The sequence below is a fragment of the Coenobita brevimanus genome, chromosome 27, assembly GCF_032717465.1.
Source record: "Coenobita brevimanus isolate Jiangsu-jjx chromosome 27, ASM3271746v2, whole genome shotgun sequence".
Classification (NCBI taxonomy): Eukaryota; Metazoa; Arthropoda; class Malacostraca; order Decapoda; family Coenobitidae; genus Coenobita; species Coenobita brevimanus.
The window spans coordinates 5,541,921-5,560,000 of record NC_136980.1 but is presented as its reverse complement, the minus strand read 5'-3'; the positions used below and the strand labels follow the sequence as shown (position 1 = coordinate 5,560,000).

General features: G+C 39.3%; 1 protein-coding gene across 1 annotated transcript in view; it reads left to right on the top strand.

Annotated features, from left to right (window-relative positions):
* LOC145394361 (uncharacterized) overlaps nt 1-17,808 on the top strand; it is a 156,143-nt gene extending 138,335 nt beyond the window's left edge. The window contains exon 8 of the mRNA XM_080268235.1: nt 17,801-17,808. Coding sequence (XP_080124361.1) covers nt 17,801-17,808 — 8 coding nt within the window. The remainder of the gene's footprint in view (nt 1-17,800) is intronic.
* Nucleotides 17,809-18,080: the final 272 nt, after the last annotated feature.

The following is an 18,080-nucleotide window of genomic DNA, read 5'->3' as shown; positions in this document are numbered from 1 at the left end:
CAAAGGATTTTATTAAATGTAAGGATGGGAAAAAGGTGAAAAAAAAAAAAATATGGACAGGAAGCAGGAAAATAAATGTCCTCAAGAAGATAAAGAGAGAACATGAACACTTAAAACAGACGAGAGAAACGAAAAGTGGAGGAAGTGGTAAAACTCTCTCTCTCTCTCTCTCACCGTTTGTTGATTTTGGCAGATGCGGACTTTAGGCGAGAAGTGAGTTGCATTTCTGAGGCTATTGTCATTAAATTTATTGTTAGTGTTACTCATATTATTGGCGTAGTGCTGCTGCTGCTAATAATATTTCTACCGCTGCTGCAATTGCTACTACCACTGCTTCTGCTGCTACGACTACTATTGCTACTACTACGACTACTGCTACTATTATTATTATTATTAATTGTAGTGGTGGCAGTAGTAGTAGCGGTGGTGTTGGTGGTGGGGGTGGTAGTAGTAATAGTGTAATAGTAGCCCCCAGGTTCATGTGAATGTGAAACCTGTAGACAGCAGACTGAAGTTGCTCTTCTCTTCCAGCCCACCATCCTCCTTTCGGGGGATTGGGAGGGAGCTGAGGGACGTTTGTACAACCAGTCAGTAGATCGTAAGTTTGTATTTGAATTTAACTTTAGAATATCATGAAACTTCGTGCGATCTCATTTCAGCATACAAACATAAATAAATTAATAAATCAATAAGTAAATAAATAAATAAATAAATCATAAGGTTGATAAAAATAAAGAAATAGATGTGTTCATACATTGCTCCAAACTCTTACCGAAATTGACTTTGCATAGTACCCAAAACTTCTCGATTTCCCGCGTAAAATTATCATAAATAGTGACGAAATAAACTCCAGTTTGCGAAATGTCAAAGTTTTATAGCTTCCTTTAGAAATCAGAAAAACAGAGAAAGAGAGAGAAAAAAAAAAAAGAGAAAAAGTACGTATATCCAAGGACAATACCTGTAATTATATACAAAATCGTAACCTCACTTTTCTGTTTGGTTATATGGTTACCACCCAACGTAATAAATGGTTTCGGCTACAAGCAACGATTTGTCTGGTCGCTGTCAAGTCTGAAGACTGGCGCAGCCAAGTCTTCACAAATGGGGGGGGAAGGTCAGTAGGGGGTTAAGTGTCTGACTGCGAAGCCTCGGACCCTCCCCCACCAGGTCCCTCCTCTTAGCTATGCCATTGCATGAAAGTGGCACTGCATCCAGTGAGTGGATGGCTTATATCTTCCGAATCAAAAATAAAAAATACAAATTACAAAAATCCATAATAATAATAATAATAATAATATCAGGGCTTCTCAGTTCTCCTTGCAAGTTTTCATAGGGAGTACCGAAATAAACCGCCATACGTGAATTCTCCAACTGACGGCCTTCGCAGCGCCACTCTGGATGCAGCGGCGGTCGCCCTAACCTTGTCCCTCCATCACAACTTTCACGCTAGTTGGATTGGAGGCAATGCTCCACTTTCCTCCACCTTTTTTACTTTTTTTTCTCTCCTTTTCTATCTTCTTTTCCTTTCCTAGTGAAATTCGCGTGACGAAGAGTGATTAAAGAAACGAATACGGCAGACATTGAAATACTGTACCTGCTAAAAGAAAGGGAGGAAGAAAAAGAAGGAGGCGGAGAAGAAAGAGAAGGAGGAGGAGGAGGGGAAAGGAAGTGGGCATTTTCAAGAGTTAAAATAAGGGGGAACACCAGGGAGGGGACCGACTGAGCTTCGCGACTATAAGCTAATAGGCGAAGGGCAGTACGTCGAACTCTCTTTCAGCAAGCACCCTTCCTCTCAGTCCTATTCCCTTTTCATTTTTCATTTCTCCTTTTTTTTTTTTCTTGTTTTTTCTGTCAAACATTTTTGCAGTTTTTCTTTTTGTTTTTTCTCTTTCCTTCTGCCATCCCCCCCCCTCTCTGTACTGTATGTATGTGTACGTATATATATGTATGTATGCATGTGTATGTGTATCTGTGTATGTATATATGTGTGTATCTGTGTATGTATGTGTGTATGTATGTATATGTATGTACGTACGTACGTGTCTGTCTATGTATGTATGCATGTACGTATTTAAGCCTTTTCATCTCATATCTCCAATAACATCAATTTCTCCATAAATCAGTTACACAATAAAATCATAAACGCAATAAAGCTGTCCTCTCCCCATTACCGCGACCCTCCCCCCCTCGAAAATTAATACACTTCGCCCTACGTACTTCCACTGGCAATTTTTTTTTTTTTTTGGGGGGGGGGGCGGAAACTGCCTGGGGGTCATTTAGGGTAAAATCAAAAACTTTTTATGCTGTAATTTTGGTTCACTGGTTTTGAGAGAGAGAGGGGGGGGGGAATGTGTGGGTGCTTAGAGTGTGGGTGTTTAGTGTGTGTGTGTGTGTGTATTTATTGAAGGATCATTCGTTCCGCGTTATTTAGTATCATCAACAGTAACAATGATGGTGGTAGTAGTAGTAGTGGTAGTAGTAGTAGCAGTAATGATAGCAATAATGATCATAATAATCATCAACGACAATACCAAAGCCATTAAACACACACACACACACACACACACACAATCATACCCCCTACACAAAATCACCCTTACATCATTGCACCAAAACCTGAATATTTTGTGCAAGTTCGAAATCTTTTTTTTTATCTGACAAATGTGCAACTACAATTTTTATTTCTATTCATTTATTTTTTTTGTAATAATTCCCGGCCGAGCATAAACTTTTGAACCAAGCGGAACGGCACATGATAAACGCTGGAATGAAACGAGAATGAAAGTTTGATTGTGTTGTTGTCGTATTTATATTTTCGAGGATGTAACGGATGGAATGTGTGTGTGTGTGTGTGTGTGTGTGTGTGTGTGTGTGTGTGTGTGTGTGGTGACGATTTCGTACATTTGCATATTTTGATTACCTTTTATTGTGCCAGAGGGAAGCCTTCACGTGGTGGCACTGATATAACTGCGTGGTGGAGCTGCCCGGTTATACAAACGCCCCCTCAACTCCCTCCCTATCCCCCAAAAGGACGATGGTAGACAGCAGGAGGAGGGTATCAACAGCCTACAGTCCTCCGATTCACTGTCACTACTACTGCTACTACTACTGTTACTACTACAACTACCACCTCTACTGCTGCTACTTCTACTACTCCTATCACTACACTACTACCACCACCACCACTACCGGTACTACTACAGCTATTACTTCTGTACTCTACTACTACTACTACTATCACTACTCATCCAATCTCTCACTGCCTCATCAGAAGGACCCCAGAGCTAGGATGCTGAGTTCTGATAGTAAAGAGAAGAGTGACCAGTTGCTCATCCCTGAACGGCAGTACGTAAGCAATAAACCTAAAAAATCATTTGTATACTTGAAGCATCTAAACCCACTTGGCCACAAGAGCTGTACGATTCTCACCTTCCCCTAAGCGATTTATTTTGTTTAGTACACCTCCCTGTTCTCTTCTGTTACCTAAATCCTTCCAACAGCACCATTCTCTGCATAAATAACGTACAAAAGGATACTAACCAGCTGTATCCAAAAATAAATAGCTAAGGGAGAGGTATTAGGGAGATTAGTCCACTATATTTAAGGGTATATGAGTCTACTTCCCAGGGTGGCAAAATGTAATCTAAAAGCCTCCAGTCGCCTTTTAGAAATCAAACTCCTAACTCCTTGAAATCAAACCTCTGACTCTTAGAAATAAAATCTATCAAAGGCAACATTCCGATTGGGCCGTTCTGACCACCACACCACCAGGGAAGCTAGCATTTTTATTCTTTTTCAGATCGACAAAGAAAAAAAAAAAAAACTCATATTCTAGGTTCCAGGTGTCCTCCATTCATAAAAATTCTGGCGCTTAAATTGTCTGGTTTCATAAGGAAAAATACATCTTTGAATCTACGCTCTTCACAGACTTCTTGGAATATTATTGGGAGAAATAGAGTTCCCCCGAGCTAAGCCCTATATTGAACTATATAGCCCCGCTAGGGTTACAGGAGGGATCTACCCCTCCCGGCACGGCAGCCCGGGCGAGGCTCGAACTTGCAATCCCCCAATCACAAGTCCAGCGCGCTACCACTGTGCTACCGCGCCCCCCTTGATATATTATTGACCTATTCATATAACAGGATGCTTTAATCCCACATACATATCGCCTCCACGTCACCCTCTACTCCAACATCAAGCTACCCTCTCCCCAACTCACAGTCCTTTCTCATACACCTCTCCACCCCATCACTTCATCTCATCCTCCGGTCTCCCCTTTTCCTCAACCCCCTTCGCCTCACTCACTCACTTCTCTCGTCAGTCTCCCATTCTCCATCTTTTCCACATGGCCAAACCATCTCAAAGTACCACTAACACTTCCCATCACATCCACGTCAACAACACAATGCTTCTTAACTTCCTCATTTGTCTGTCTGTCTCTCCATATAACTTCTACATTTTCTATCACATTCACGTCAACACCATAATGTTTCTTAACTTCCTCAATTGTCTGTCTGTCTCTCCATATAACTTCTACATTTCCCATCACAACCACGTCAACACCACAATGCTTTTTAACTTCCTACTTTGTCTGTCTGTCTCTCCATGTAACATCTTGGGATACATATACATGCTTATATAAACAGCTTTAATTAATAGCATATACACAGTGGCAATAAAACCATTTCCATAATCAGAAAACAACGCTTGGAAACAATATAAATCATAATGAATTTCGACACTGATATTCACCTCCAATACCACAACACTTCTTTTAGTCTATAGGATTCTTGTTACCTCCAAACACTTTCATTCAGCTTTGGAGGGACCTTTCATACTGAAGGAGTTAATGGAGACTGTTTCTAACTCTGTCACTACAAATGGTCTCCCCAAAGATTAGCAATATTATCTTGAGGTAGCAAAGTAAAATATAAATGATGTCAGCCTAATGTTGCTCTTGCTTAACCTCACTCTTCCTGGCCGAGCAGACCCGCTGACCACAGGTAACAGCTTCTGTGGGGTCACTTTACAAGTACAACACGGTAAATACAGCACGCAAGAAACCTGCACCCCCTTTGGAAATGTGAAAAGGTTTGGCTCCTAGGTGGACGTTGCAGATGCACCGTGCCACCACATATAGGCTTCTCATCAGTGCAAATTGTAATATTGAAGGTGTTAATGAAGACAGTTCCTGGACTCTTCACTATGACTTTTTTTTACCGTGATCTGAATAAAATTAATCAACAGCCATGTGGAGAGGATGGAGAACAAGAGACTGACGAGGAAAGTGTATGTGAGTGGGGTGGGTGGGAGAGGGAGGGGGAGGCCAAGGATGAGATGGAGGGATGGAGTGGAGCGGTATATGAGAGAAGGGGGTGTGAGCTGGGAACAAAAAAGTGAAATGGCAGGGGACAGGGTGACATGGAGGTGATTTGTTTGTGGCCATCCCTTATGGGACTAAGGCGTCTGGCAATAGATTGACAGGAGGAGGGATGGGGGGAGGGAAGCCCAAATATGTCCTTTATGTTTTGCTCTTTGAACCACTAAAAGATCTAAATCTGCTTATTAGATATTCTTTTAAGTGTAGGAGTCAGCTATAGCCTTCATTAACCTCATCACTATCAGATGCCTCCCCTAAACTGAAAAAATAATTTGTAGTTACAAGAAGAGTACAAAAGACACTGTCCAGATGAAACAGAATACAAGACTAGAAAAACAAAACTTAAAATGACCCAAACATAATGAAAATGCCACAACATAACAAAACTGCACAGTAAAGATGGTTAATGGAATGTCAACTAGCTATGTTAGTGTATAAATATAGATGATGTTAATTTAAAAATATACTGAATAGCAGAATACAGACAGGGGGGTACATGGAAAGCACTGACTCACTATACTGTACTTAAAAGTATTAATTCTTCACTATACGCTGTGGACTGTAAATGTGTTCCTAGAAACTGCTGATTCAAGTAAAAATGCATAATACTGAGACATTAAGACCTGTATTTTTGTCCGCTAAGGAAGCCCCCATAACACCTTTTCCTAAGTGATTTATTTTACTTATTACACCTTACTGTCTTCCTGAGTGTTACCTAAATCCTTTTAATATCGCCATACTCTGCATAAATAACATACCAAAGGATATCACCATACTCTGCATTAATGACATACAAAAGGATATTGACCAGCCATATCCAAAATGAATCACTAAGGAAGAGGTGTTAGGGAGCTTCCTTACATGATGAGGATATGGACCTAGGACTGCTATATGATGTAAGGTAGAGAAACACAATTTAGGAACAGAACCTTATTCCTCTGAAGATGGCCACTGATGAAACTGGCCAGGAATGAGGCTTTATCCCTATTGAATCTCTCTATTATCCCCCTCATATAACAGTGAGGACTATAATTCAACGTGGAAAATTATATTCTTCAATGGACTGGTGAAGTATGTTAATGGAGAAATACATGAGACAGATTATATTCCTTTCTTAAACTTGGAACTAGGGCTGATGGAGTGATTCTATCTTGCATCGTTTTCGTTTTTAAAGGCTCCAACATGCTTGCATGTGTCGGCCTTGGTCACCTAAGGGCGGCTCTCCACTGCACGATCCATTGCAGCCTCCCTGTTCAGTCCCTTAACCCTAAGGTCACACTTAATGACCTCGTCCCATGTCTTTCTTGGTCTACCCCTCATAACCCCACCCCCAATATTAAGACTTCTCACCTTCCTCACCCATTTATCATCCCCCATCCTCTCCACATGTCCAAACCACCTCAATCTACCTCTCCTCATCACAACACCAATACACTCCAGTCCCATCCTACCTCTCAACTCTTCCATCGTAAACCCAGCCCCTCCAGGCCTTGGACGCAGGGACGCACTGCACATCCACCTAATCATTGTCATTTCTGTAAGTCTGAGCCGGCGAATATCTTCCTCCTTCACTGCCCAGGTCTCACTACCATACAGCATTACACTCCTAACACATGCTGCATACAAAGACCCCTTAGCACGTAGAGAGAGCCCTCTCAATGTCAGGAGAGGCAAGAGCTCCCTGAACTTCTTCCAACCACTTCTCACCCTAGCCACAGAGCTAGCTCCAGCCCCACCCCCAGAACACAACATGTCTCCCAAATAACAAAGCTCTTGAAAATGATAAAATTAAATATGTCACATCTATGGCTATGGCATGGAGTTTTAACAATGATTGAATGGATGCATGACTCATTCCACTAGGTACTATCTATCTATCTATCTATTTATTGCCAGACGCCTTAATCCCGTACGGGGTGGCCACAAACAAATCGCCTCCCAGTCACCCTGTCCCCCACCATTTCACTGCCCTGCTCCCAACTCACACACCCCCTCTCTCATATACCTCTCCACTCCATCCCCCCATCTCATCCTCAGCTTCCCCCTCCCTTTCCCCCCCTCTACCTCACTCACATGCACCCAGTCTCTCAATAGGTACTCTACTGATAATTCTATGACTGCATTCTCCACTCTTCATTACTGGAATCTACTGACTTCATTTATAAGTGCAAAAAAAATTTATAATGATGGTGATATATAATGGCACACATGCAAACTGTAACGTAGATAATTTACTGAAATAAACGCAATTAAAATTTCCATCCACAAGACTTCACTGCACAACAATTCCCTTTTGAGATGACATAAAGGAACCACTGATTGCAATATATATATATATAAAACAGATATTTGTTGTAGTAGTAGTGGAAAAAATAGTAGTAGTAGTAGTAGTAAAACTAATAGTAATGGTAGCAGTAGTAGTTGTAGTATACTGGTTGTAGTAGTAGTAGATGTAGTAGTGAAAATAATAGTAGTAGTAGTAGTAGTAGTAGTAGTAGAGTAGTAGTAGTGAAAATAGTAGTAATAGTAGTTGTAGCAGTAGTAGTAGTAGTAGTAGTAGTAGAGTAGTAGTAGTGAAAATAGTAGTAATAGTAGTTGTAGTAGTAGCAGCCCTATTGAAACATGAATCCAGTGAACACAAGGTGAACCAAGGCTACGCTACTGCGATGAGTGAATGAGATCTACATAATTCGGACGCTGAAACAGGGCCATGCGAAGGTTCGAGGAAGTGGTACAGTACAATATATACTCCTTAAAAATAGTTAAAGTACAATATATACTTTAAAAATGGCATCTGATGGCTGGTTTCTGTACAAAGGATATGTGTACAATATGGCCTTCATTAACCATAACCCCTTCCGTGTGAAAACATTTGTGTAAATAGTCCTTAATTCATGTTATACGGCCAATATCATCATCACCATCATCATTATCACTATCATCATCATCACCATTACCATCGTCACCATCATCATCATCGTCATCATTGCCACTATCATGATCATCATCACCACCACCACCCTCACCACTATCATTATCATCACCACTATCATCATCACCACCACCACCACCATCCTCACCACTATCATCATCATCCTCACCACTATCATCATCATCATCATCACCAATACCATCATCATAACCATCACCATTATCATCACCATCACCATCCTCACTATCATCATTGTCATCATCACCACACCTCTTTTTCTCAGCCTAGAAAATATTGCTCCTAATAATGAAATCAAAAGAAACAGTTTTTAAAGGCTCCTCAATATGATATAATCTTTCATACATGTTCATGTCAACATATAATTTTTTCCAGCTTCAAGAGACTCCTGCAACATAAGGGGAAAATATATTCAGTACAATAATGCTTTTTCTATTACAGTTGGTCTTCTATACTCACAGGTCTTTTATTTCTGTGAGGATCTGGTTTTATGTGGGTTAATCATCTCAAAATACACTTGTCTAAGGTGTTATTAAGCAACTTCAAAACACAAATCAGTATGTGGGCTAATAAATCACCTCAAATCATACTTGTTTGTGGCACTGATAAGCTATTTCGAAACACAAATTAACCAAATACATGTTAATATCTAATAGTGATTTGTGGCAATGCAAAGGGTATGAGGCTTTTAACTTTTTTTGGGGGGAGTTAGGGGGGTCAATTATTTAAAGATTTTTGCTATTTGTGAGCATCTTAAAAAGGCTTTCTCCATGAACATTGAGGGCCAACTGTGTAATTTTCCTGTATTTAGATATATAACTCTAATTAAGTTAAACTTAAAGGGTTCGAAACTCTCTCCAATATCTCTTCAGACTGAGGACATCTTTCTCTTATTCTGGTTATTAGCAAGACAACTTTCTTCACCACACAGGAGACTTCTCATAGCGAAAGCGTTAATGTTCTCTGAATCTCCTAAAAAAAAATAATAATAATAAATAAATAAAATAAAGTTGGATTTAAAAACCACACATTTACACATCACTAATAAAATAAAGACATCAGATCATAAACAAAACAGAAAAAACATAAATTTAAAAAAATCAGTTCATATACAGTACAAAACAAACCGAATTATACATCACTAAATATATAAAAAAAATACACATGACCCTCAGATCATAAACAAAACAAGCATAGAATTCAAAACAAAGGGAAAAAAAAAATCAGTTCATATACAAAACAAACAGAATTATACATCACTAAATTTAAAAAAACACATAACCCTCAAATCATAAACTAACAAAAACACAGAATTCAAGATCATTCAATTAACAGGGACAAAACTCTACCTCGTTCTTGTTAAATTCTTTCGTAACTCTACAAATCTGGCTTTTAAATTCAGGATAACAATGAACTGTATAACTCTCAGATCATATGCCAAAGAAACACATAATCAAGCATCATATATTCACTGTGATGCAAGACTATGGGTGGTAGGCTTAGACGTGAAATCGCAAAGTGGGATGCAGACCCCAAATTTTAAAATATGAGTTTTGAAGTACGTTGATGATGATGAAAAGTATCTGGCCTTCCTACATGACTGCTAACTGCATTCTTTAATATGGGATGCAGGCTGACCATACCTAATAACCAGACCCATTCCACAAATAACCCTCAGTAATCAGAGGTTTGCATTCCACTTTTTGGCTTAAACTCATTATGTTCATCACAATTCTACAAATGCTAAATAATGCACAACTGGAAAAATAATGGCTAAATTCTCTTACTCAGTTCCCTAAATTCAGCTTACAATACAAAGGAAAATAAGCCAGATGAATACAAAACAGCAGCTGCCTAGAACAAAAACTGATGAGGAATACAGGGAGTTCCCATTACTGTTTATACAGTATATAAATTTGGGATATGTTCTAGTGCAGTAAGTCCTTGGCCCATACTCTCATCGGTAAAGGACGCTCTCTAACCCTTCTTCCTTACAAATTTTTGGATATGTCTGGTTAATGTTCTTCTGTACACTATTTATGCTGAGTATGGCGATATTGGAAGGATTTATGTAACACGAAAGAGAGCAATAAGATGTCATCAACAAAATAAATCACTTGGGAAAGGGTGACAGGGAGCTGCCCTTAAGGGATGAAATTACAGACACTTGTTTTATACTGTCACATTTTTTTTTTTAACTCCTTTTCTATGTTGATGCCTCTTTTTCTTTTGTTTGTAACTACAGGATGAAGATTTTACAGAAGCTGCCTTGTAATACGGAGATTTAATGAGGGTACTATCTGTTCCCTTCCCTCCAAAAAGTATCCCCGAAGATGAATAAAAACCGTTTGAAAGTAGAAATAACAAAGCTAAAAAAGATGTTATGGTAATGACATGGCTGATGGTTGCTTTTGTAATTAACCCTTGATTACTGAAACATCCCTCAACTCTTTCACTATCCTCTGAAAAGAGGCTGGTGGGCTGCAGAAAGGCAATTTCATCCTGCAGTCCATCGGGTTCACATCTAGAGCAGCCTTGGGTAATAGCAACAACAACAGCTATTACCTTTTAACCCTTCAATTTAATGACATGCTTCTTACTAGTTCTTGCTTCTTTCACAGGCTTTTATTTAGCTTAGGGGAGACTTTTCGAACTGGGGGAATTATATATACCATTTTTTAAGTCCTTCAGTTCTAGAAGCCTTTCCCAACTTCAATAAAATCAAGAAATATGATGAGTAAATTAAAAAGATAAAAAGGATATATTGCAGGACTCAAGGGGTTAAAAGCTACATTATTACCATATGGTCAGGAGTGGCTATGGACTGGAGTGCAGCCGAGGTTCTGGAAACGAGATGTCCAAACTGAATTTTGAGATGGCCCAAAAAGGTCTTTAGAGAGGGATCCAGGATATTCCCCCCAGAATTTACAGGTGGCCAGGCATATTTCACTGGTGACCAGCGACACCCCAGCCACCCTTCTGGCTATGACACTGGCTGGGCATCAAGAACTATTATCACTTTCAGTCATTCCACATGCCAGTTTCAGGTTCAAAGTACTGTACATGGCTTGTTTTGACATCAATTTTCTACAGAATTCCCAACATGTATTCTCATCAATTTAGGGACTTATTACATTTTCCTTAGTCATTTATTTTGCATATTGTGCCTTACTACATGTACTCTCTTTTCATGCTATTTATACTGTTGCTTTGTAACTCAACATAATTTCCACACACAATGTTCTTCTTTCTTTCCTTTTCCTTCTGTCTACAGGTGACTCTGTACTAAGTGATGGGCCAAATGGTTTCCTGTACACCAGCAAACCATTTACTATGCTGGGTGGTAACCATATAACCTAACTATGGCGCCTGGTGGTTTAGGGGTAATTAACCCGTTAACTGCTCTATACAGCCTAGGCTGTTCCAAGTGCGACTGCTCAATACAGTCCTGGCTGCGCAGGTGAAATTCGAATATAGTGCCATGGTGACCAAGGCCGACCCATGCAAGCATGTTTGAGCCTTCAAAACCGAAACTGAAAAAGAAAACAAAAACCATACATTCCAATAGGGAATCAGACACTTCGATGTTCATCCACGGCTTTACCAAGGTAAATATTGAGCTAATATTTCGTTACTATATACTTTGGCATGTGTTCTCTCAATTCCTAAGACAAAATTTGGCCTTTGGGAAATTTCATTTTTATCCTTATGTCTGCGCACCACGAACACCTCCAAAAAACCGCCACGAGCAGTTAACGGGTTAAGAGTTCCAACCAGATTGACCCTGTTGGTTTATATCAAAGGAGTGGTTGGGGTTTACTGCTCATGTAATGCCACTCAGGGATGAGTGAGGCTGGTCACCTCATCTTAAATGCCAGGACCAACTTGCTTAGCCCAGGGCTCCTATGCTCGTTATGGATTAGATAATGCATGTATGTATGTGTAAAACTAGTAAGGAAAGGAAGATTTGTCACCCCTTCACTATGATCATGTCTCCTTTATTTTTGCTCCTGCTGGACATACTGTAGTTGATTTTCATATTTCCTTCATTTTACTACATTTATAAAGGCTCCAACATACTTTCAGGTGACAGCCTTAGTCACCCAGTGGCAGCTCTCCACATTGTGTAATCTCTAGCAGCCTCTGTATTTAGTCCCTTATCCCTTAGATCACACTGTATTACCTCCAACTTCTACTTACCCCAATTATATGATTTTTTTTAATTTGAGAGAGGCAATTTATAATAAATGGCACAGGAATACTCTCCATCAACCCCTTCAGTACAATGTTGTCTTTTTCATTTCTATCTTATTCCTATAATCTAACAATTGTATTCACTTTTTGGAAGACACTTTGAACTGGAAAGGTTAAATAAAGCTTTCAAGATCCCCACCACTACTAAAGGTCTGTCCTAAATTGAATGAAACTGTCTGCAAATGCCAAGAATACATGGAAAAATAAGCTACCCTTTCAATAACTTTTATACTTTTGACATGGCCAGACAATTTTACCTTATTTAGGAAAGGCCTCTCATGGTGAAGGAATGAAAAACAATCACCATAAACTTGTTCAGTATGATAAATTTTTATATATACAGGGTGGGTCATACATATCGCTCCATTTACCCACCACCAGGCGACTTCTTGTGTGTTGTGGGGATGCCACAGCCACGGCCTTCAGTATCTACCCTGCATCATTTCTTCATTTCCTACCCCCATTGCCACAACCACGCCCACACTAGCAGACTGAGCCATTCCCACGACACATAAGATACTGCCATGCGCGTTCTAAAGGAGCGCCTTTTATGAGCACCCCGTCTTATCCTTGCTATAACCAGTCAATGCCTTTTGTTCCAGGGAGGCTGCCATAATGAAAGGGTTAATGCAGAAAGGATGGAGGTGGTAGGTCAAATTTTAATCTTTTTACTGGGCTACCAAGGAGTCAAAACCTCCACTGCAAAAATGAACTAAATTTTATTCTTGCCACTGAACAACTGTTATTTACTTTAAGATAGGTTTATAGCCATGAAGTTAATGCTACAAAAATGTACGTATATTAGTGGAAAGTAAAGTTTTATCACATTTCCTCAACTACCAGTCAAACCTCCAGTACAAAGCTGCCAATTACATTTTATTCCTGCTACATTTTTTTTTTTTTTACTCCAAAGAAAGCCTCTTGTAGTCCAAAAATTAAAGCCAAAATGGATGTAAAGATATGGGTGGAAAGTAAAATTTTGTTGCATTTACTTATCTGCCAAGGACTTAAACCCGTAGGACAAAGATGACTTTTAAATTTTATAAACAAATAAAATTAAAACAGACAATACTCCCCCCCACCCTCGGAGGCTCCTTTGGAGTGAAAAGGCTAATGCTGAAAAGAATGCATGTATATAAGTGGAAAGTAAAGTTTTGTTGTATTTCCTCAGCTATCAATGCATCTAACACACTTACCATATATTATGGTACAAAAATGATATTTTATATAATACAGATAACAAGATGTGAGACAATGTATATGGGACAATGGCAAGGGTACAATGAATTACCATCAGAGGCATTATATACACACACAAGCACACTCATACACACATGTACACACACACACACAAACATTATACAGCCAGTCCTCACTCAAGTCAAAGATGTGTGTAGGCAAAATGCTTAACCTCCTTTCAATATATATATATTTTTTTCAAGCTTCTTCCAGGTGCAAGAGGGATGCCTTCATAAGGTGGCACCGATTTAATCATGTGGCTCCTCTGCCTGGTTATACAAATGTCCATCACCTCTCTCCCTATCCCCCGACAGGTGAGTGGTGGACTGATGGAGAATGGCAATGTAGGCCTGCAAGTCCACTGCGTTCATTTCATGTGAACCTGGAGCTACTATTACTACTACTACTACAACTATTCTACCTCCAGATGGCATTTAGGAGGGGATTTTCAGACTAGAGGGCTTGATATAGTACAGTATTCAATGATCTCTCCACAGAGATCCTGCCAAAGTTGAGTAAAAATCATTTGGTGTATAAACTGCTGTAGTAGATACAAGTGCTCGTGGGCCCTTCGAGCCCCTTGCACTTACTTGTACAGAGGGCTCTCACGCAGCTATAAAATATTATAGTTATAGCTATGGGCAAAAAATTCTAAGGAGATCCTATGCCGGGTGCCGGGAGAGGCATTTTTTGGTCTAAATGTGATCGCACATTAAATATAGTAAAAGTTTTTCAATCATGATGGGACCAATTTTTTTCACATCAGTTAATTTTTTTTGCTTTTTGTGCCAATTTTAGTGCGATTTGAATGTGTAGTTTCGAGTGCCTAAAATACACACACACACACACACACACACACACACACACACACGGATAGTGCTATAGTATATTAGATGGTGGTAGTTCCAACCCCTGGTGCAGGCATCTGAACATGAACCAAGGGGAATGCTGTCTTAAGCTGCCCTCCTACTGCAGTTCACTATCATCCTTTCAGTCGATTAGGAGGGAGCTGAGGGATGTTTTAGTAAAGCAGCTCAATTTTATCACTGCCACCACATGAGGGCACCCCTCTCTAAATGAGGACTGACTGTATAATACAATCAACACTTACTCATGTGTCACTAATGAATAATACAATATATTTTGCATCTTGTTAGTTTTACATGTTGCATAATTCAAAACTCGACACTGTGATTACATCTGCGGCTGTGATATATATATACTGTATATGCTTCTCAATGCTAGGCTAACTAAAGAAAATACCAACAATAAACAAGACACTGGAGATAAACCCAGCTGTATGAGATTGTAATAGGCTACGGTATATATTTAAAGATGTTACGAGGATGAGATGGTGGGATGGGATCGACAGATATGGCATATGAGAGAGGCGGTGTGAGCTGGAGAGAAGGGGAAGCCAAATGGCAGAGGGCAGGGCAACTTGGCAGTGTTTAACTATATATATAAAACTTCAGTCACGATTCTACCAAAAAAAACATCACTGAAGGAGTGGTAGGTTCTGAAAAACAAGTGAACCACTGCGGGTGGCTGGCAGGCAGTTCTATAACATACATTTAAGAAATGATTTTTGGGCCAGAAGGGTATGTAATCTGTTGGGCCAAATGACACCAGTTAATAGTGTCATTCATTTATAACAGTTCCAACATACTTCCATGCATCCAACTTCATCACCTAAAGGTAGCTCTTAACAGTGCTTGATCTCTGGTCTCTCTATTCAGTCCATTATCCCTGTCACACCCTATGACTACATATAAAGGTCTCAGAATAGATCAAGTTACAAAAAGATGACCCTGTATGAAATGACAAATTACAATCTCACACAACTGGGATACTAATCAATGTATAATCAAGTGCCTTTGAAAACTACTACATATGCAAGTAACAAAACTGAACACAAACTACAAGCACAGATCTCTAAACTGATGCCCCCAAAGTATCTTTAATAATTACCCCTACTGGGAAATTGCGAACAGAAGAAACCACTATAGCTACACTCGGAAAATATGGTACATAAAAATCATTGCTCGAAATACGATACCCAACTCAAGTCAGGAAGTTCTGGTTACAAGTCTGGTATGTATTCAAAATATTAACTTTATATGGAACTTTTGCTGTAAACTTTTTAGTATTTGTAGTAGTAGCAGCTATTGACTCTATCGGATACGTTTATGTGAAGCTACAGGACGTGGTGAAAGTTTTTGGCGCATCAGATAGAGCCAGGATTCTGGTGGCTTGAATGGTGAGCGAATGGAAGCGTGACCCACTGGACTGGGCAATTTTGGGCTGTCTGGACACTGTTACTCCTCACCCTGCCCTAGGGTGGGAACGGAGGTCCAGATGATGATGATGATGATTAGTAGCAACTGCAAGCTGTGACTCGTGGCTTATCTGAATAAGAACCAGGTGGACTACAGGTTTAAGGTCTACTCCTGCAGCCCAACATTCTCATTTTGGGGAAGAGGGAAGTAACTGAGGAATACTTGTATACCGTACCTAGGTTGTTGAGCACCCTGGTTATCACTGCCACCAAATGAAGGCATCCCTCTCTAACACTGGCAAATCAGCTTTATAATGTAGGTACCAAAGGAATTTTAATAGTTCTTTTCTAATAATGTATATATTTCCTCTTCTGCTACTACAGGGCAGTCCATAAAGTCATGGGTTTAACAGGTTCACTGGTAATTTTTCTGCAATTTATCAAGCACTTTATGATCATAAATAAATAAATAAAAATAAATAAACATTAAGATTTGAAACTTATAACGAGAACTTCGCTACCATAAGTGGAAATACTGTAGCCTACATGAAATTATTACTTGAATATTTAATACGATATAACCCACTTAGCACTGTATAAAATCCTCTTTCATTTTCCTGCCATCTCGAGTCAACAATGAATGGGCTGCGAGGGATGAAGCTATCACTATACGATTCCAACAACTGTACACCCAAAACACTTATTGATTATATGGTAACTGTGGGAAATACAGTAGTTTGAGTCTGTATCTCCCCTGTGTAAGTTCAACAACATTACGACATATTCTCTAGTTGTGTTGGTAAATAGGTTCCCTGGTTTCTCTTCACCGTATACAATTCGACTGCTTCTTTGCACTAATGTATAATAACTCAACGGTTCCATTCTATTATAATATTTCCAATCACTAGTTAGAATTTACTGCTGTTGCTTCTTCTTCTTTTTTTGTTTTTTTTTCATATACTGCACTTCACTGGTTTCCTTCCACTACTGTATTACAATTCACTGGTTTCTTTCCACTCTTTTACTTCAATTCACTGGTTTCCTTGCACAGAGAACAGTAGGAATTTTTACAGGTACCGGTATGTACAATTAGGAGAAAGAGTTAGCCTACTTTAGCACTTGTCTACTTCACTTATAGGGCCTTTCCATTACTTTCCTCCCTGATGTGCCATATCATACATCATCCTCAAAACACATCGAGTCTTTTTCATCTCAGGGCACGTTTGTCACCTTCCTCCCTCATGCATATCAAAAAGCATCATCATCTATGGGTAGTGAAACACCACACCCCACTCTCAGCTTAGGAATACAGTATTAATCAGCAAAGGGAAGTGAGAAGCAGAAGAAGTGAGAAATTTGGTGAACTTTTATCCTTGATGCTACTTCTCATCAGCTATGCAATACTATTAATGATATCTTTTGTTGCATCACTTTACTTCATATTAATTCTCTCTTTTTATCCATTCTATATCAACACACTTCATAGCCTTTCCTAAAGAATACTTATGATAAATAATTCTGAAGGAGGCATTTTATCATACCTTGTGATTTTTGCTTCTAAAAACATATGCAGCCATGTTCACTATTCACTGCTCTATGTTTCCTATTAACAGAGGGAAGTATAGCTGAGATAATTATGTACATGATATCTGAATTCACTGTGCACTCTGTTTAGTCCTTATACTTTTGTGCTTTCCAGGTTTCTAGATCCTACCCACCTTGTTTACCTGTGGGTACTACAGTCCTGATGCTGATAATATTTTCTAGATTAGAAGTTCTCAAGGTTACACCACCGGAAGAATCTAATTAATTTCTATAGTCAGGAAATGTATGGTAACATCCATATATTGCCATGTCACTCTGCCACTAAAAGAATGTAAAGTCTCTGGTTGGCTCAGTCAAATTTGAGGTACTGTTACTGGTAAAAAAAATCTAATACAGTAGCCAATGACATATAACTTAGCCCCCTGTGAGGCTAG